Here is a 17,352-nt window from a genome sequence, read left to right on the forward strand (position 1 = left end):
GTATAGGTGAATAGAAAAACCTAAATTGACCATAGTGTATGAGTGTGAATGAGTGTGTATGGGTGTTTCCCATTGTTGGGTTTCGGCTGGAAGGGCATTCGCTGCATTAAGCGTGTGCTGGATAAGTTGGTGGTTTATTCTTCTGTGGCGACCCCAGATTAATAAAAGGACTAAGCCGAAAAGAAAATGAATTAATAATATAATATAATATAATATAATATAATATAATATAATATAATATAATATAATATAATATAATATAATATATTATAATATAATAAAATATTATATAATATAATAAAATGTAATATAATATAATATGACATGACATGACATGACATAATATATTATAATATAATATAATTTAATATAGTATAATATAATATAATATAATATAATATAATATAATATAATATAATATAATATAATATAATATAATATAATATAATATAATATAATATAATATAATATAATAATATTTGCTTGTATTTATTTCTATATTTATTGTGGACACTATTATTTGTTATCACTTTGTAACACTAAGCAATAATATAGTCATATATGTTAAGCGCTAGGGCAATGATATGGTAGTCTGCATGTCTGTCAGCCATTTTTGTGATCACACACAAAGTGTCAAACAGTTGCTGCAAAAGCACACACGTGACACTGGTTTTTGCCATCTGTGCAGTTCTCTCTTTTTCTCTCTCTCCTGTCTTCAACTGGCTAACTTGCGATGATGGCCGTCTAATTTCCTGTCTATTTTGCTTGTGCTGAAAACCTCCTCTCAACAGGTGGTAATTCTGACAGTCGATTCGAGGTGGGGAAGGCGAGCGGGACAATGATTGTGGCCCAAGCGCTGGACGCAGAGCAGAAATCCCATTACAACCTGACGGTGAATGCAACAGATGGCACCAGATCTGTCAGCACGCAGGTAATTGAATTGCTAATGAAGTGTTTATGGAAGCAGAGCATTGTGCGCTCACCATAGAGGCCTGGACTTCTTTTTTTTTTTTGGAGATCACTATGAGGGGCAGAAATGACTCACTTTTTTGTGCATGTGTATTTCGCTGGTGGCAAGGAAGGAACAGCAACCCAAGCATTTCTAACTTTCCAAATTGAGTTTCCTCATTCCTGCATTGGCACTGTAGGTCCCAAAGGTCGTTCCTGCTTGTGCTCATTTCAGCCTTCAGGATTAAAAAAGAAGCACAGCATCTTGCTATTTAAAGGCCTTTTAGATGAGATAGGGAAAGCACAAAATGCAGTTATTAAACCTTATCAAATACATGCTTTACAGGGACTTTACAGGATGTACAGGTTCTATGTCATTTAGGTTATGGGCTGCACTGTACACTCCAAAAATGAAGTTTGTTATTTATTCAAACTTGTTTTGAGAACAACTTAGTTGTTTTATTCTCAATCCACTTACACTACCTGACAAAAGTCTTGTCACCTATCAAATAAGTTATTATTTGTTATTCTTAAGTTTTAGGTATAACAAATAATAACTTGACTTCTAGTAGATCAGTTGGTATCAGAAGTGGCTTATAAGAAAGGCAAAGGCCTCAATATTACCTAAATAAAATATGATCATGCCTTGATTTTTAATTATTTAATTAGGACAGCAAGGTCTGACTTTGCTTAGACAAACATCGTGTCACTTAACAGAAATAATGTACAGTATAAAATATAAAGTCATGGTGCAGTGGAAAAAGAATTAATATTGTGTATGACTGTCATGAACTTGGATGACTGCATCCATACATCTCTGCAATGACTCAAATAACTTATCAATAAAGTCATCTGCAATGGCAAAGAAAGCGATCTTACAAGATTTCTAGTGTTCATCAAGATTCTTTGGATTCATTTTCAATGGCTCCTCCTTCAACTTACTCCAGACTTGCTCAATAATGTTCATGTCTGCTGACGATTCTGGCCAATCCTGGAGCACCTTGACCTTCTTTGCTTTCAGGAACTTTTATGTGGAGGCTGAAGTATGAGAGGGAGCGCTATCCTGCTGAAGAATTTGCCCTCTCCCGTGGTTTATAATGTAATGGGCAGCACACATGTCTTGATACCTCAGGCTGTTGATGTAGCACGCTCTCACACACCCCCATACTAAATGTACTCCAAACCATGATTTTTTCCCTTACCAAACTTGACTGATTTTTTAATGAGAATCTTGGGTGATTTATTTGTTCCAACACAAATCAATTATGTAGAACCCAGTCTTATTTACAGTGTAAAAAATGTTGGGTTCCACAAAGTTCCTTCATGTTGACTCAACACAAATTGAAGTTAACGTAATATTTTTTATACATTTATGTGGATTGAACATAAAACAATTAAGTTGTCTCTAAAAGAACTTTAAGCATTGTTGTTTTAACTTATTTTGAAGTATCAAAAGTCATTCTAGGAAAAAGCTCTGAAAATAGCACATTTTAGACAATTTCTGTGGTTAGAGTGAGCTCCGCTTTTGTAGACATTTTTTGATGTCTGAAGGTTCCCCCGAATGTTCTTCAAATACCTCACGTCACAACATGCTGGCAGACATTCCTTGGCCTGGCGGACGGAGAGTTTTTGGCCAGGGTTTCTGGAATCTTCCATTGTCTCATTCCTGGAGCGTGTGAGGAGGATGAAGCCGTCTGGCTCCTTGCTCTTTCATTTCGCTTCCTCTGACAGTCTCGCTGTCTTGCTTTAATTTAGTTATATGTTAATCTTATGAGAACAGTGGGATTGATCTTGCCTTTCAGTCCTGTTGGTTTTGCAAAGGGGACTTTTCATCAAAAAATAAATGTGTTACAGCTTTACTTTGGAATTTTTCTACACTAGAATATTCCCTTTTGACTACATCTTTACCATGCTTTACAGAAAATAAACGTCTGCTAAAATATCATTGAGTGTAACTAGTTTATATACAGACAAATCTTGTTTGGTGTATTAATTAGACATGTTTAATGGCATAGTAAAAGACCACAGGATCACAATACAGCCTCAAAATTGTAATTAATTGTCAGTATTGCATCTTTATGCTTTGCCACTATTCTTCAAACAACTACGTTTTGCTGTTTTGTGAGTACATTTTATTATATCATAAAAATGTAGCCTATTTCTCTCTACTTTGATGATAATAATAATGCCTTACATTTATATAGCACTTTTCTGGACACTCAAAGCACTTTACACATTTTTGGAAGGAATCTCCTTATCTACCACCTGTGTGCAGCATCCACCTGAATGACATGTCGGCAGCCATGCCACACACCAGCTGATTGGTGGAGAGGAGACAGTGATGAAGCCAGCTATGAAATGGGAATTGTTAGAGCCATGATAGACAGGGGCCAGTGGACAAATTTGACCAGGATGCCAGGGTAAACCCCTACTCTTTTTCAAAGGACATCCGAGGATTTTTAATGACCACAGAGAGTCAGGACCTCAGTTTAACGTCTCATCTGAAAGACGGTGCTCACTGAGCAGGACCCACGTAGACTGCAGGAAAAGCGCCCCCTGCTGGTCTATCTTACACCCTTCTGGCAGCAACTTAGCTTTCCCATGTGGTCTCACATTCAGGTACTAAGCCCTGCTTAGCTTCTGTGGGCAACCATGTGAGAGTTGCAGAGAGCTAGCCGCCGACTAGTGATAATAATAGTAAAGTAAAAATAGTATAGCAATGCTAAAAAGTAATGAAATTATTATATACATTTTTAAATACACCTTTTTACTGTTTATAATGAATGCTAATATAATTCCTGTTTTTTTTATACTTTATTTTTCTTTTATTTTTGTTTCAAAAAAGTTTAAAAGTTTTTGTGGTGAAGTGGACCAATGCAGGTTTACAATGTGTAAATATTTGATATAATGTAACACTGCCATTATTAATGTATTATTTTCATATTGTTCTCATCTCTTGCTCATTAACGAAATGTGTACCCTTGACAGATATAAATGCATATTTTCAACTATAAGTTAGTAGTAGTTCCCAAATTGATTTGTAGTGTTTAAGTGAGTTATGGTACAAAGTGTAGCACACATTTCCTCTGATCTTCCCTTCATTAATATCAGCTCTGAACTTGCCGTGTAGCTTATGTGCTGATTTCCTGTCGGTGCATGAGTAAATCTTTGCATATGGTCCTAAAGAGGTCAGTGAAGAGCGGGGCTCTCTGGTTGAGGGCCATGTTTGTGGCCTCGCTCTCTCAAACAGAGCCTGCATTGTGAGCGGCTCCCCAACCCCCTCCTGAGAGATGTTTAGGCAACACTGTCGGATCTCTCTTGTGATCAAGCGGACCACTGAGGCCAACGATACCAGTGCACACATACATTCCTGCACGCAAAATTAACTGCCACCAATATCCTGAACAGATCCCCCCCACCCAATCCAACTCGCTCTCGTTCTTATTGATGAAATTTCCAAACACAAAAGCAGTGACATGACACTGTGAGTCCTTGCTCTGGAGCTCTTCAAAGCGTCTCTCCATCGGCCCTGCTTAATCTGAAGCCATTGTTGGACCCTCGAAACCTTTCAAGTCGAATCAGTTACAGTTGTCAGATTCAGAGGGCACAGAGTGCAGACTTCAGCGCCCTGCGTCCGGCTTTTACTGGACCTGCTAATGCACACATTTTGTTGCGTTTTTTGAATTTTGTTTTGTGCTTATCATGTTGGTATGGTGATAATGCTCGGGGTTTGGTTGTATTTGTTGATGTGTGAGTGTTGAGGCTTTGATGGAAAGCATTAAACTGGCTCTAGATCAGTGATTGTGTGTCTAATGTCAGTTTTGTCGGCTGAACGGCTTCGTTTAGTTCTGTGTAATCAAAACGACTATTGAAATCTTATGTCTGAAAATCAAGCACAGGCAACAGCTTTCGAGCAACTGTCACAACATGTATAGATCACATTTCAATACAAAATCAACAGGAAAACTATTTATATTTTTGGAAAAAGAAGGGAAAAACTGCATATATTACAGTCTTTATAAAAATGTGCATTGTTTTCTGCCCAAATTTACATTACTGCAATATGTCTGTCGGTGTTCAGGCAACATTCTTCAGCTTGTAGATATATGTATCTGATAATAATTTTATTATTTTTAGTATTACAGATCGTACAGCATCCTCACCCTTGTTTATTACTCTGCCCACATAGAGTGACAGCAGATTAATAAACCTACTACAATTTGACAAATATTGCAGTTGTTGGACAACATAATGTACTTTTAAGGCTTTTTTAGGCGAGAATGTTGTTGTTTAGATTGCAACTATGCAGTTTATTTATAAGGATAGTGCCTATTTTAAATATTTGTAATTTTTGAGATACAGCACGTCAGCATCCATCAGCCTGTCTTACTGAGCAGAGCAAAGACGGTTGACGTTGTCTATGCACAGGATGGCGACACGGACCGCATAATAACCCCTTAGAGTAGAAAAAGCACTTTAGATATTACGCTAGAGAATAATTCAAATACTATAAAATGGCGTTTGTAAAATAGCAACGGTTTCTGCTGCTCTGACGTCAGCTGCAAATGTGAATGAACGGTGGAAGAAAGTAGTTCCTCATACAAAAGGGTTTTGAGACTTTACGTTTTAAATTTTCCTATTCTTTACACATGATTATGCCGTCGAACTGTCAAACTGCCTCCCACTAAAGCCTAAATATAGCAATATCGCACTGCTACTTAAATATTTCTCTCTCTCTCTCTCTCTCTCTCTCTCTCTCTCTCTCTCTCTCTCTATATATATATATATATATATATATATATATATATACAATTCTCAGATTTTTAGACCTAATCATTATATTAATAACAATATAATTAGTTGTAATATAATAATGATTAATGAGTAAACCAACTAGAAAATAAAAGTGTTAACTTTTTTGGGTTAACTTTTTCAAGTATACTTATATATTCAATACCTTTAAATTTGCTTGCATAAACACAATATGCTTGTATACTTGTATTCTTATCTAGTGTCTACACTTACTCTCGTAAAGTAAAAAAAATAAAAAATTACAGTTAAAAAGATAGTTGGATCTGTTCCTTTTGCTGTTTTTGGTAGTTTTTGTTGTTGAATCTTTTCCCATTGTGAAACAATGGGTCGGTTAAGCATTGACACCTTCTAAACCAAGTATTGCAGTATATATCAATACGCATGTGTCCACAACATGTGCTCAGTCACAGAAAATGAATAGTGTGTAGTACTCGCATGCCGTTCAGATGACGAATTTCGCATCGCACACTGTACACAGACCTTTGAACACATACAAAAACTGAAGTGTACTTTATGCCTACTTTCGGTAGACCGGGAAAAGACTGTTTGTTTTTCCTTTGCAGGCGTCCTTGGTACGTTAGACCACCCTGACAGGAGTTTTCCGCTTGCTGGCTAATTAGCAGTGACAAAAGTCAGTTTATACTCAACACTTTCAAATACCACAGTAAATGCTCAGGCAGGTGCTGGAAACTAGGCCAAAGGAACAAATCAAGCAAATATTTGCTGTTAAAATATTAAAAAGGCGATATTGAAGGCATGCCTGTAAGCTTTCATCTCGCCTTACAACGCAAGAGAAGGATGGATGGCTAATATAACCCACTTTAATTTCTTCACTGACCAGCTAATGAGTTTGGAAGCCTCTTGTGTTTGGATGCAGCTGTTCCAAAACAAGTGCTTCTCTCAGCCAAAGTCAATTTTAGCGTGCAACCCATGGAGTATATCCGCAACTGTATCATGCGCCGCTTGCGTTTGGAAGAAAACAGCATCTTTAACGGATTACAGCCAACGAGGAGCGGATTTTATTTATTCTTTTGATTTATTTGTATGAATTTGTTTACCCTTTCAACCCACCAAGCGCACGTTTTTAATCACAAATCTGCATTCAGGCTCTGCTTTTGCCTTTTGTGCGTTTAGTGACCCTCTCCTGAAGCGATTAGCTCTCTCCTCCTCACCGAGCCGCATATCTTTGTTTAAATCAAAGTCATGTGTATTCCACATGGGCTTGCCAGACCTTCTCCATGCTCTATTTTCATTGTTTTTACCATTTATCTCCACAAGTTTTTTTCTTTTTTTATCTCTTTTTCACCCCAATCTCAACAAAAGCGCCACATTTCAGACAGGCAATGAGGGATTATGATTATTTTGGAAGGAAAGAAAAGAATGCAGAGGGGGAGGAAAATGTATGCTGGGTGTAATCCTATTTTAGGCCTTCGGAGAGAATGTGTAGCAAGTCTGTGTGTTTGCGTCTGTGCCAAAGTCATTTTCCCTAAGACATGTCACATACAAAGAAATATGGGGATCTGGGTGAACAGTGCCCATTTTTGCCTGTGATTTCTTACTCTTGTTTTGAGGGAATGCTCGGATGAAAAATAACCATCAGTGAGTTTTTCCTCTGATGAAAATTGCACGATAACTCAGGGCTCTAGTCACATTTGCATGTGTAAATTACTGTGCGAATGCAAGCCCTTTTTGACACCCGATCAAAACTTTTGAATTTATGTACAGCGTAGGACTTTTTTCCAATAGATTTTAAAAAATGTAAATAAAAACAATCTCTAATGTTCATGCAATGAGTATTGCGCAATTATTATTATATACATTAACATTTTTAATCCATTATTATATGCTCTATGTGTAAATAAAAAAGTGTTTAATCCACGTAAAAAATATACATATGTGGCCCATTTCCACTGAGTGGTACGGTACAGTACTTTACAGTTCGGTACGGGTCACCTTTATCAGGGTTGTGTCTACATTGCCAAAGGGTACCAATGGTACAGTTGCAGTTGACGTCATTCAATGATAATGCAAAATAGCCTGTAACGCCTACAACTATATTGTTCATCAACAAGGTTTGTTTGAGCTCGGGTCAACCATAGGTTGTTATTATATGTATACATTATTACAGTGTAATGTCTCGGCTGTGTATTTAAAAGTGGCGCTTCCTTTGTTTTCATTCTCCTGTCTCGTGCATGAGCTAGTGACGTTTCAGCTGCGTGTCTGGCTCCGCCTTTTGGTAACCCTTTTGTTGTGCTAGGTACCATTCCAAAAGGGTACTCAAAAAGTGGTACGGTACGGTTGACTTTCATTTACCTTTTGACAGTAGAAACTGAGATAAAAGCGTACAGACCAGTCTTGTAGACTGTTTTTTTTTTTTTTTCAGCAGCTGGGGTGGCGGAAAAAAAAGTAAAATAACGTTCGTTAAATAACAGAAAATTACCGTAAAATCACAAACTTTAAATTACAGAAATTTCCTTAAATGTAAGCTTTTCTGTTATTTAACGTCTCTTATTTTACGGTAACTTTCTGTGATTTTACGTATTTTGGCCCCCCAGCTCAGTGGAAACGGGCCATTAATGACAAATTATTAGCCTCCTAAAAAAAAAAAAAAAAAAAAAAAAACATTTTTAAGCAAAAACTGTAAAATCTTACAGTCAAATCAAATGAAATGAGTGTAGGTAACTCAAATCTTACTGGAAGTTAATTCTACTCATTCACAAAAGAGTTTTGAACTCAATTAGTTCTAATAGCTTGTATAAATTGGTTTCCTCGAATGGTTTGAGTTACTGGAGCACCCATAGGAACCCTCTTCTTGCTGTGAGGCAACAGTGCTAACCACTCAGCCATCGTGCCACCCTTATTTATTTATTTATTTATTTATTTATATTACAGCCAAACTAAAAGAAATATGCTTTTGTGACTTTTTTAAAAATATAAATGTCTTGTGACATTAATCAATTTAATGCATCCTTGCTAAATAAACCCACCAGTTTTTTCTAATTGACCTCAAACATTTGAACGGGAGTTTAATATAGTAATTGTGCCTGTCACAGTACGAATGCCAAAAGGAATGCATGTAATTGGGAGAGAGCTTTCAAGGTATGTGCATGTCTATGATTCGAATCGAGACAAGCGAGCCATTGAGGCGACTAATGAAGGTCAAGCATTAGAGATCAACTGAACAAATTGGATTACGGTTGCAAAACAGAACAATATTCAGACGACTAAAATGTGACCAAATTTAAAATGCAATTTAGCCTGAAGTCTAAAATTACATCTCTTGCTAAAAGCAGTACTGGTATGTTCCGTGTTATAAACGTCAGTGTGTGTGCGTGTGTGTACATATATATTGCATCTGAGAGGTTTTAGCCCAGTCTGTATGGTGTCAATGTGTGGGAGGTAATGCATGTATAAGTGTAACAGGAATTTCTCTTCAATAGTAGGCTGCTGGCTTCTGGAATAGTCCACCCTCAGGGATCATCTGCTGTATATATACACAGTATATATTACGTTCACACCATCCAGATCTTCATTTTCATATAGTGTTACATTCCTCTCTGCTTCTCTTCCTCTCTCTCTTGCTCTAATTTCTCATTGTGTCTCTCTTCTGTTCCTCGTCTTTCGTCTTCTCTGTCTTTCACACTCGCGTCCTTCTTCATCTGTCATTCACACTCTCTGATCTTTTCCTTTAATCACTCCCTCACTCACCACTTCCTCTCCAATCCCTCCATCTGTCCTTCTTTCTCTGCGTGTGTGTGTGTGTGTGTGTGTTAGACATTAGTGGAGCTCCTTTGAGTTTTTTCTCTTTTCCTCTTTTACATTTACATCACAAGTCTCGAAGCCTGTCGTGCTGCTTCTGAAGCATCATGGAAAGCAGGCAAACAAATACAAGCTACAAGCTTCATCTATTTACTTCAATGCTTTCAGTCGACTGTCTGTGCTGGCGACAAAAACGCGCCAGGCTGCCAGGGCCAGGTGGCACGTCTCCAGGGTAAGGTGTGAAAAAGAAGGCAAGAGTAAAAAAAGGCAACGATTTCCCTTCTTTGACCTTTGGCATTCGATAAAACCAAACATGTTCTTTTGGGACAGGGGGACGTGCTGATGCTGTCAGGACAAGTGTGAGTGTTGCCTACACTCACACTCACACCCACACAGGCTAATCTAAAGCTGAGAGCAAGTGGCAGCTAACAGTTATGCATTTTTATATGCCCTTTTTGGCAGTGATGTTGTGAAATAAATGCTGTAAAGTGAAAAAAAAAAACGATTTTAATGTTGCCTTATGAAGTGTTCAGACATCATATAATGACCTCTAGGTCAGTAGTTTTGAATAGTGTAATGTCTTTGTTTTATTGTGAAATTTTTTATATGTTTGTGTTCAGTAACAGTTTAACAACATTTTTTTTTCATTCAACAAAGATACCTTTATTCTTTTTATTTATTTTTTTCTTGAATGTTTTAGGGGCGACACTGTGGCTCAGTTTTTAGCACTGTTGCCTCACAGCAAGAAGGTCTCTGGTTTGAGTCCCAGCTGGGTCAACTGGCATTTCTGTGTGGAGTTTGCATGTTCTCCCAGTGTTGGCGTGCGTTTCCTCCCTAAGCTCTGGCTTCCCCCACAAGTCTAAAGACATGCGTTGTAGATGAATTGAAACTAAACTGGCCATAGTGTGTGTGCATGTGAGAGTGTATGGGCATTTCCCAGTACAGGGTTGCAGCTGGAAGGGCATGTGCTGTGTAAAACATATGCTGGATAAGTTGGCAGTTCATTCCACTGTAGTGACCCTTGATGAACTAGGGACTAAGCCGACTATTTATTTGAACAAAACCTAGCTGAAAAAGTGGACTCTGCATTTTTTTAATGTAAAGTCAAATCTTCTCATTGACCTATTCATGTCAAAACATTTATATTAAATACTAATGAATGCTATCTGGATCGTATACTTAATTAAGTAGATCGACACTTAAGTCTTTAATGGTTGCTAAAAATTAATCTTTTTATTTAAATAATAATAACATAGCTTTTGGGCGACGCAGTGGCACAGTAGGTAGTTCTGTCGCCTCACAGCAAGAAGGTCGTTGGTTCGAGCCTAGACTGGGTCTGTTGGCATTTCTGTATGGAGTTTGAGGGTAAACAAATTCATACAAATAAATCAAAATGAATTAATATAGCCTCTGGTTTCCCAGTGCTGAGAACATATGCTGGATAAGTTAGCGGTTCATTTGGCTGTGGTGACTACTGATGAATAAAGGGACTAAGCTGAATCAAAATGAAATATAGGCTTTGATTATGTGAACAAAATTACAAATTGCATTGTAATACAATGTTTTAGCACAGCCACTCAACCCAGGTATAAAGTATATGAGAATATGTTTCTTAAATTATTTATTTTATTATTTTAAAAAGCAGATTTAATTCCTATGAATTTAGCATTTGTAAATCAGCTGTCCCAGTCAAGCAGTAACACTGTTTTAGATTTTCTTTGGATAAAAGCGTCTGTCAAATGCATAAATATTACAGTTTCCAACTTTCACTCCCTGACTAGTCACTTGAAAACATATGTGACTACAGGGACACATATGTGGCCAATCCATTTGTGAGGATTCTGGTTTGAATCAGTGTACTCACAGAGCTGTAACTTTTTTTTTTCTTTTTTTTGTGTTAAACAGTGCCCCCCTATGGCCGGCATGCATGTAAACTCTATCAATACAATACATTTAACTTCTTTGTTTCTCCATCTTGACTTTATAAAAGTGTTATTGTATGAACAGAGCTAATTTTTACACACAGGCTTTGTTTTTGTGTATTGTTTGGACATTCCATAGGTTTCCATAGTTTTTATACTGTACAAAATGGATTTTCTACTGCCCTGTAGCTCGACGCTATTGCTTAACCCCACATTCTTTTACTTTCTGAAAAAAAAAAATTTAAGTTCTGTATGATTTATAACACTTTTGAAATATAAACCCAAGTGCAATGTCCTCAAAAGCCACCTTCTCTTGTAATTCCTGTCATGCCCATGTCATTTAACAATTCTGTGTCCTGACATGTCACATACTAACAAGTATTCACGCACACAAACATTCTAAAATGCACATATCTGGTAGTGTTGAATTTCCCAATATCACAAATCTTACCCAGAAGGCTAATAGATGGATGATGTACTTTGATTTAAAAGTAAAATAAAGAAGATAAATATATGTTTTTGTCTGTCAGCAGCCATCAGCCTGCATATAAGAAGTGTGTGTGCTGGCAATTTCTAAAACGTCAAAATGCTCATAAGTATTCAGCGAAACAACCTTGGCATTTCACCGGTTGTAGAACTTTTAACCGTTAATGAAACATCCTTCTGCATTCCCGATACAATCATTTCTCACCAAAGAAAATGTCAACATGCAGTGCTATCACAAGCAGCCACAACTCATTTGGATTCATGTCGGTTTGCTAACATTTTGATTGTAAGCCTTAAGTAAGCATGCATTTCAATGATTGCCTGATTTGTTTTAAGTATTGATTGGTTAAATATCAAAGCAAACATGATCTGAGTTCTGATCCCCTGAGGGTTGCATGGCACTGCAAACATAAATTAGAAATAAAGTAAGAACTCTTATGTTCTTATCGCTTTAACAACTAATATACTGTTGATTTAAAAATACTGTATGTAGCTGATGTATAATGGCAGTGATTATATTTAAATTCTTGAAGTCTTGCATCATGCACTGCTATTTTTGTTTAAAATGCTCTATCAGATCCAAAAAACAAACAACACACCTTGCTAATAAAACTTATTAAATAAGAAAAATAAATTGAATCATGAGATTAATCTTATCTCTTTAATGTAATCTCATCTGGCGAAAGCTTATCTTAAAGATGTGCTAAAAATGAATGGTGCTCATAAAGACAGGTTGAGGATTCTCACTTAACCCTTATGTACTGTTGGGGAGGTTTTTATCCACTCTGGTGTGATTTTGAGTCTTAATATAGCCAGAACCTTTTTTATGGTTCAGCTAGAAGAATGATTTTTTGTGTGACAAATCTTATTTTAACACATTTTGAGAAAATGCTTTGAAATTTTTGAAGAACTCAACGATACACTCTAGGCAAATATACTACCCTTTTGTTATGTTCAGGATGAAAACATCCAGTAAATTAAACTGCTGAAAAAATGCACCAGATAAATATTTTCTTTCTTTCTTTCTTTCTTTTTTTTTTTTTTTGCATAAATCTGTTAATCAACCTCAGTCCTGATCAAAACTACTAAATTGCTTAGAAGATTGGAGGATTTTTACTCTTTAATTGGGAAATTCTTAAATGAAGTAACTGATTTGGTGAAAAAAAAAACAAGAAGTGAAAAACACAATGACGTGTTTTCAATATAAAGAGTAATTGAGAACTAGATTTTATTTGACCTTTTATCACAGTGTTGGACATGTGAAACAACATTGCCTTTGATGCATTGATTTTGATTGATTTTCAGTTTTTCTCCCTAATTTACTGTTAGGGGCTGTTTTGACTTCCATTATAACTACATTTTTTATTGCAAAACCATAACGATTAACATAATGATTGTTGGAGGTTTTCCCTTTTGGAAAGAGGTAAAATTGGTAATTTTTACTTTTGATCATCTGTTTGCATCGTTAACCTTTTAGCTAAGACTTTTATATGGAGTATAGCAGCAAATTAAAGTGTGTGTATGTGTATCAGTGAGTGCGTGAGAGTGTCCTTTACGCACTTACCTTGATGTGTTTGAGAAAATCAAACTATGCATCTCAGCTCTCAGAACTACACGGAGTCAATAAAAACAAAGACTATATTTGTGCAGCATCAGTTGTGGTTATAATGGGAGTCAATGGGGCAAAAACAGCCACCAACAGTAAATTAGAGAAAAAAAATTAAAATGTAACAATGCATCAAAGCCAATGTTGTTACTAATCATTCACATGTCCAAGACTTTAATAAAAGGTGAAAATAAATCCAATCCTTAACTACTATATTTATTGAAAATATGTAATTTTGTGTGCGTTTTTCATCAAATCAGTGACATCATTTGTGAAATTGGCAATTGAAGAGTTCAAATCCTGTCATTTAAAACATTTACTAGTTTTATACAGCACTGAAATTTAAAATATATATACAGTTGAAGTCAGAATTATTAGCCCCCCTGAATTATTAGACCGCTTGTTTCTTTTTCCCCCAATTTTTGTTTAACGGAGAGCAGATTTTTTCAACACATTTCTAAACATAATAGTTTTAATAACTCATTTCTAATAATGGATTTATTTTATCTTTACCATGATGACTGTAAATAATATTTGACTAGATATTTTTCAAGACACTTCTATACAACTTAAAGTGACATTTAAAGGCTTAACTAGGTTAATTAACTTGGCAGTTTATGGTAATTAGGCAAGTTATTGTATAATGATGGTTTGTTCTGTAGACTATTGAAAAAAAAATAGCTTAAAGAGGCTAATAATTTTGTCCCTAAAATTGTCTTTAAAAAGTTAAAAACTGCTTTTATTTTTCCCAACATAAAACAAATAAGACTTTCTACAGAAGAAAAAACATTATCAGACATACTGTGAAAATTTCCTTGCTTTGTTAAACATCGTTTGGAAAATATTTAAAAAAGAAGAAAAAAATTCAAAGGGGGCTAATAATTCTGACTTTAACTGTATATATATATATATATATATATATATATATATATATATATATATATATATATATATATATATATATATATGGACCATTTTAGGGACAAAATTATTAGCCCCTTTAAGCTATATTTTTTCTCGATAATGTACAGAACAAACCACTGTTATACAATAATTAGCCTAATTAATAGCCTAATAATTAGCCCCTAACCTGCCTGGTTAACTTAATTAACCTAGTTAAGCCTTTAAATGTCACTTTAAGCTGTATAGAAGTGTCTTGAAAAATATCTAGTCAAATATTATTTACAGTCATTATGGTAAAGATAAAATAAATCAATTATTAGAAATGAGTTATTAAAATTATTATGTTTAGAAATGTGTTGAAAAAAATCTTCTCTTCGTTAAACAGAAATTGGGGAAAAAATAAACAAGCGGTCTAAAAATTAGGGGGGCTAATAATTCTGACTTCAACTGTATATATATATATATATATATATATATATATATATATATATATATGATGCATTTTTACAGCATTTTTATCCCAAACCTAACAAAAGGGTAGTAAATTTGAACAGTACACAAGGGTTAAATTGAAGTAGGAACAGTATTAATTCATCATATCTTAACAAGCAGATCATTTTTATTCAAGTTTGCACATAGCTCTCATAGTACTTCTAAACAAACCAAGACCTACAGATTATGCATAACCTTATGCCAGCTGATGATTTGAGAACTAGTAGTAATTGTCTCGAAATATATTGTTGAAAGCAATTCGTTTGTTACAAAAGCAGCGCTTTGATGACAGACGTCAGTGCTTTAAAGGGGATGAATTAGACACAACTTCCTTTCAAGAGGGTAACAGCTTGCCTAAGCTGACAGGCACAAAGAAATAAGTTTTTGTCTTTTAATTTATCCTTTTGAAAGCATCTGCAGTACAAATATAAAAATTTAGAGACAAGTAACAGTCATTCCAATTAAAAAGCTAATTTGCTTTGTTAGATTTTCCTTTTTTTCCCTGTTGTTTTGTTCTAATGTAAACATATTTTATTGTAGGTGAATTTGTTAATGTTTTAACACAATTGTTAGGTTCTTTTATACATTAAGGACACATTTAAAAGTCAGTCTCTTATACACGTCTTGTTTTTCCTGGGCAGTGCTGTATTTCATGGCTATTTATAATCTTATGACTTATGAATTAAGTTATGTTTACCTGTATCTTACTTTAAGCGCTATTAGTAGCTTTATATAATGGGAAAAAAGGTTGTAACCAATCATGTCATAGTATCATTTGAAGAACAAAATGTTATAACCCAATCAAATTTCCATATTGTTAGTGAAGGTGAGATCTGTGCCATCTGGCATTGCTATCAGAGTACATGAAGTCAGACACAAAAGCAATGTACTATTGTTATACCTCCATGAAAATATGAATAAACATTTAATAGTATGTTGAAAATACCTTTTGTTCACCATATTTCTGTTCCTCCTCTTGTATGTTATGATTTTGCCAAGTACAATGCAAACCTGGATCTATGTTGAACCTAAAACATAATTTTTGTAAAAAAATGTAACCCATACCTATTCCCTACACATAAACCCAACTATAACTGTAAAGTATTTTCAAAATCAGAGGCGAATAATAGCTATGGTTGGATAAAATATGGTAGGATAAAATTCATGTAGATGTGCATAAACCTAGCCTAAGCCTAAACTTAACAAATATGGTAAACGTATCCCGTAATTCTGATTGGCTGATTGGAATGTTGTACGATGATCAGCATAGATGTTAATCCAGGAACATGTCTTACTTGGTGAAATCAGGTTTGCGTCCCCCTCTTACAGTGATCTCAGTTGGCTAGATGTCTTGATGTTACTTGTTAAAAGCTATTCTTATTTGCATTTGAACAATTTAATCATTGTAATGTAGTTCAGATGAAATGCACTTCATATCATTAATGAAACTATTGTAATATAAATATATATATATATATTTTTTTTTTATATGTTTTTACAGGTTCTTATTAAAGTGATCGACACCAACAACCATCGTCCCCAGTTTTCTAAACCAAAGTATGAAGTGGATGTCTCTGAGGACACCCCACCTGAGACTGAAGTGTTACGGATTACTGCTACAGACCAGGATGAGAAAAACAAGCTAACATACACCCTCCTCAGCAGCACTGACCCATTCAGTTTACGGAAGTTCAGGCTTGATCCTGGAACTGGGGTGTTGTACACAGCAGAGAGATTAGACCATGAGACCATGCACCAGCATACACTAACTGTCATGGTAAGATCATGTGGTCTGCGACCTTCTTTACAGCTTCATCTGTACAATTGATTTTTCTGTCTAAGCTAGAAATGTTCAGCCAGTCAGCCATCCATCACTGTAAACTATCCTGGCAGTTTGTTTTCCCTTTAATTCAATCGACATGGAGGCAGAACTCCTAAGGGCTTGCATCTAAAGTGTTTGATGTGTTTCACACACGCTGATAATTAAAGTCTTGAAATAACTGGAGAATTGCTTATATTCCCCCCTATTCTGCCTTCCTCGCTGCAGGTACGAGATCAAGATATCCCTGTGAAGAGGAACCTGGTGCGTGTGATTGTAAATGTGCAAGACACCAACGACAACGCACCTTGGTTCTCTGGTGCGCCGTATGTGGGCCGAGTGTTTGAGTCTGCTGCCACCGGCTCTGCAGTGCTTCAGGTCTCTGCTCTTGACAAGGACAAAGGCCAGAATGCTGAGATCATCTACAGCATTGAGTCAGGTAGTCCATCTGATTGATTTGATTGCTTTTGACTTTCATCCAGTTTATCCAGGAGACTACATGTTGCATATATTTATGAGATATATAAAAATGTCTGAACATGAAACCTTCAGAAACAGACCATAAGTTTGAAAGCCTGTCATGTCATCTTTGTTCGAACTTGGGA

The 17,352-nt window shown here is 35.7% G+C and overlaps 1 protein-coding gene across 9 annotated transcripts in view; it reads left to right on the plus strand.

The window, feature by feature from the left end:
• The window catches only part of fat1a (FAT atypical cadherin 1a), a 147,479-nt gene that overhangs the window by 80,107 nt on the left and 50,020 nt on the right, over positions 1 to 17,352 (plus strand). For all 9 annotated transcript variants that reach the window (XR_015475632.1, XR_015475633.1, XM_087235396.1 and 6 more), the window contains 3 exon segments: positions 792 to 931; positions 16,430 to 16,705; positions 16,976 to 17,186. Coding sequence is in view for 7 of the 9 variants with exons in the window: in XM_087235396.1 (XP_087091522.1) it covers positions 792 to 931; positions 16,430 to 16,705; positions 16,976 to 17,186 (627 nt within the window). In the remaining 2 variants the exon portion in view is untranslated.

The sequence above is a fragment of the Danio rerio genome, chromosome 1, assembly GCF_052040795.2.
Source record: "Danio rerio strain M-AB ecotype USA chromosome 1, GRCz13ab, whole genome shotgun sequence".
Lineage (NCBI taxonomy): Eukaryota > Metazoa > Chordata > Actinopteri > Cypriniformes > Danionidae > Danio > Danio rerio.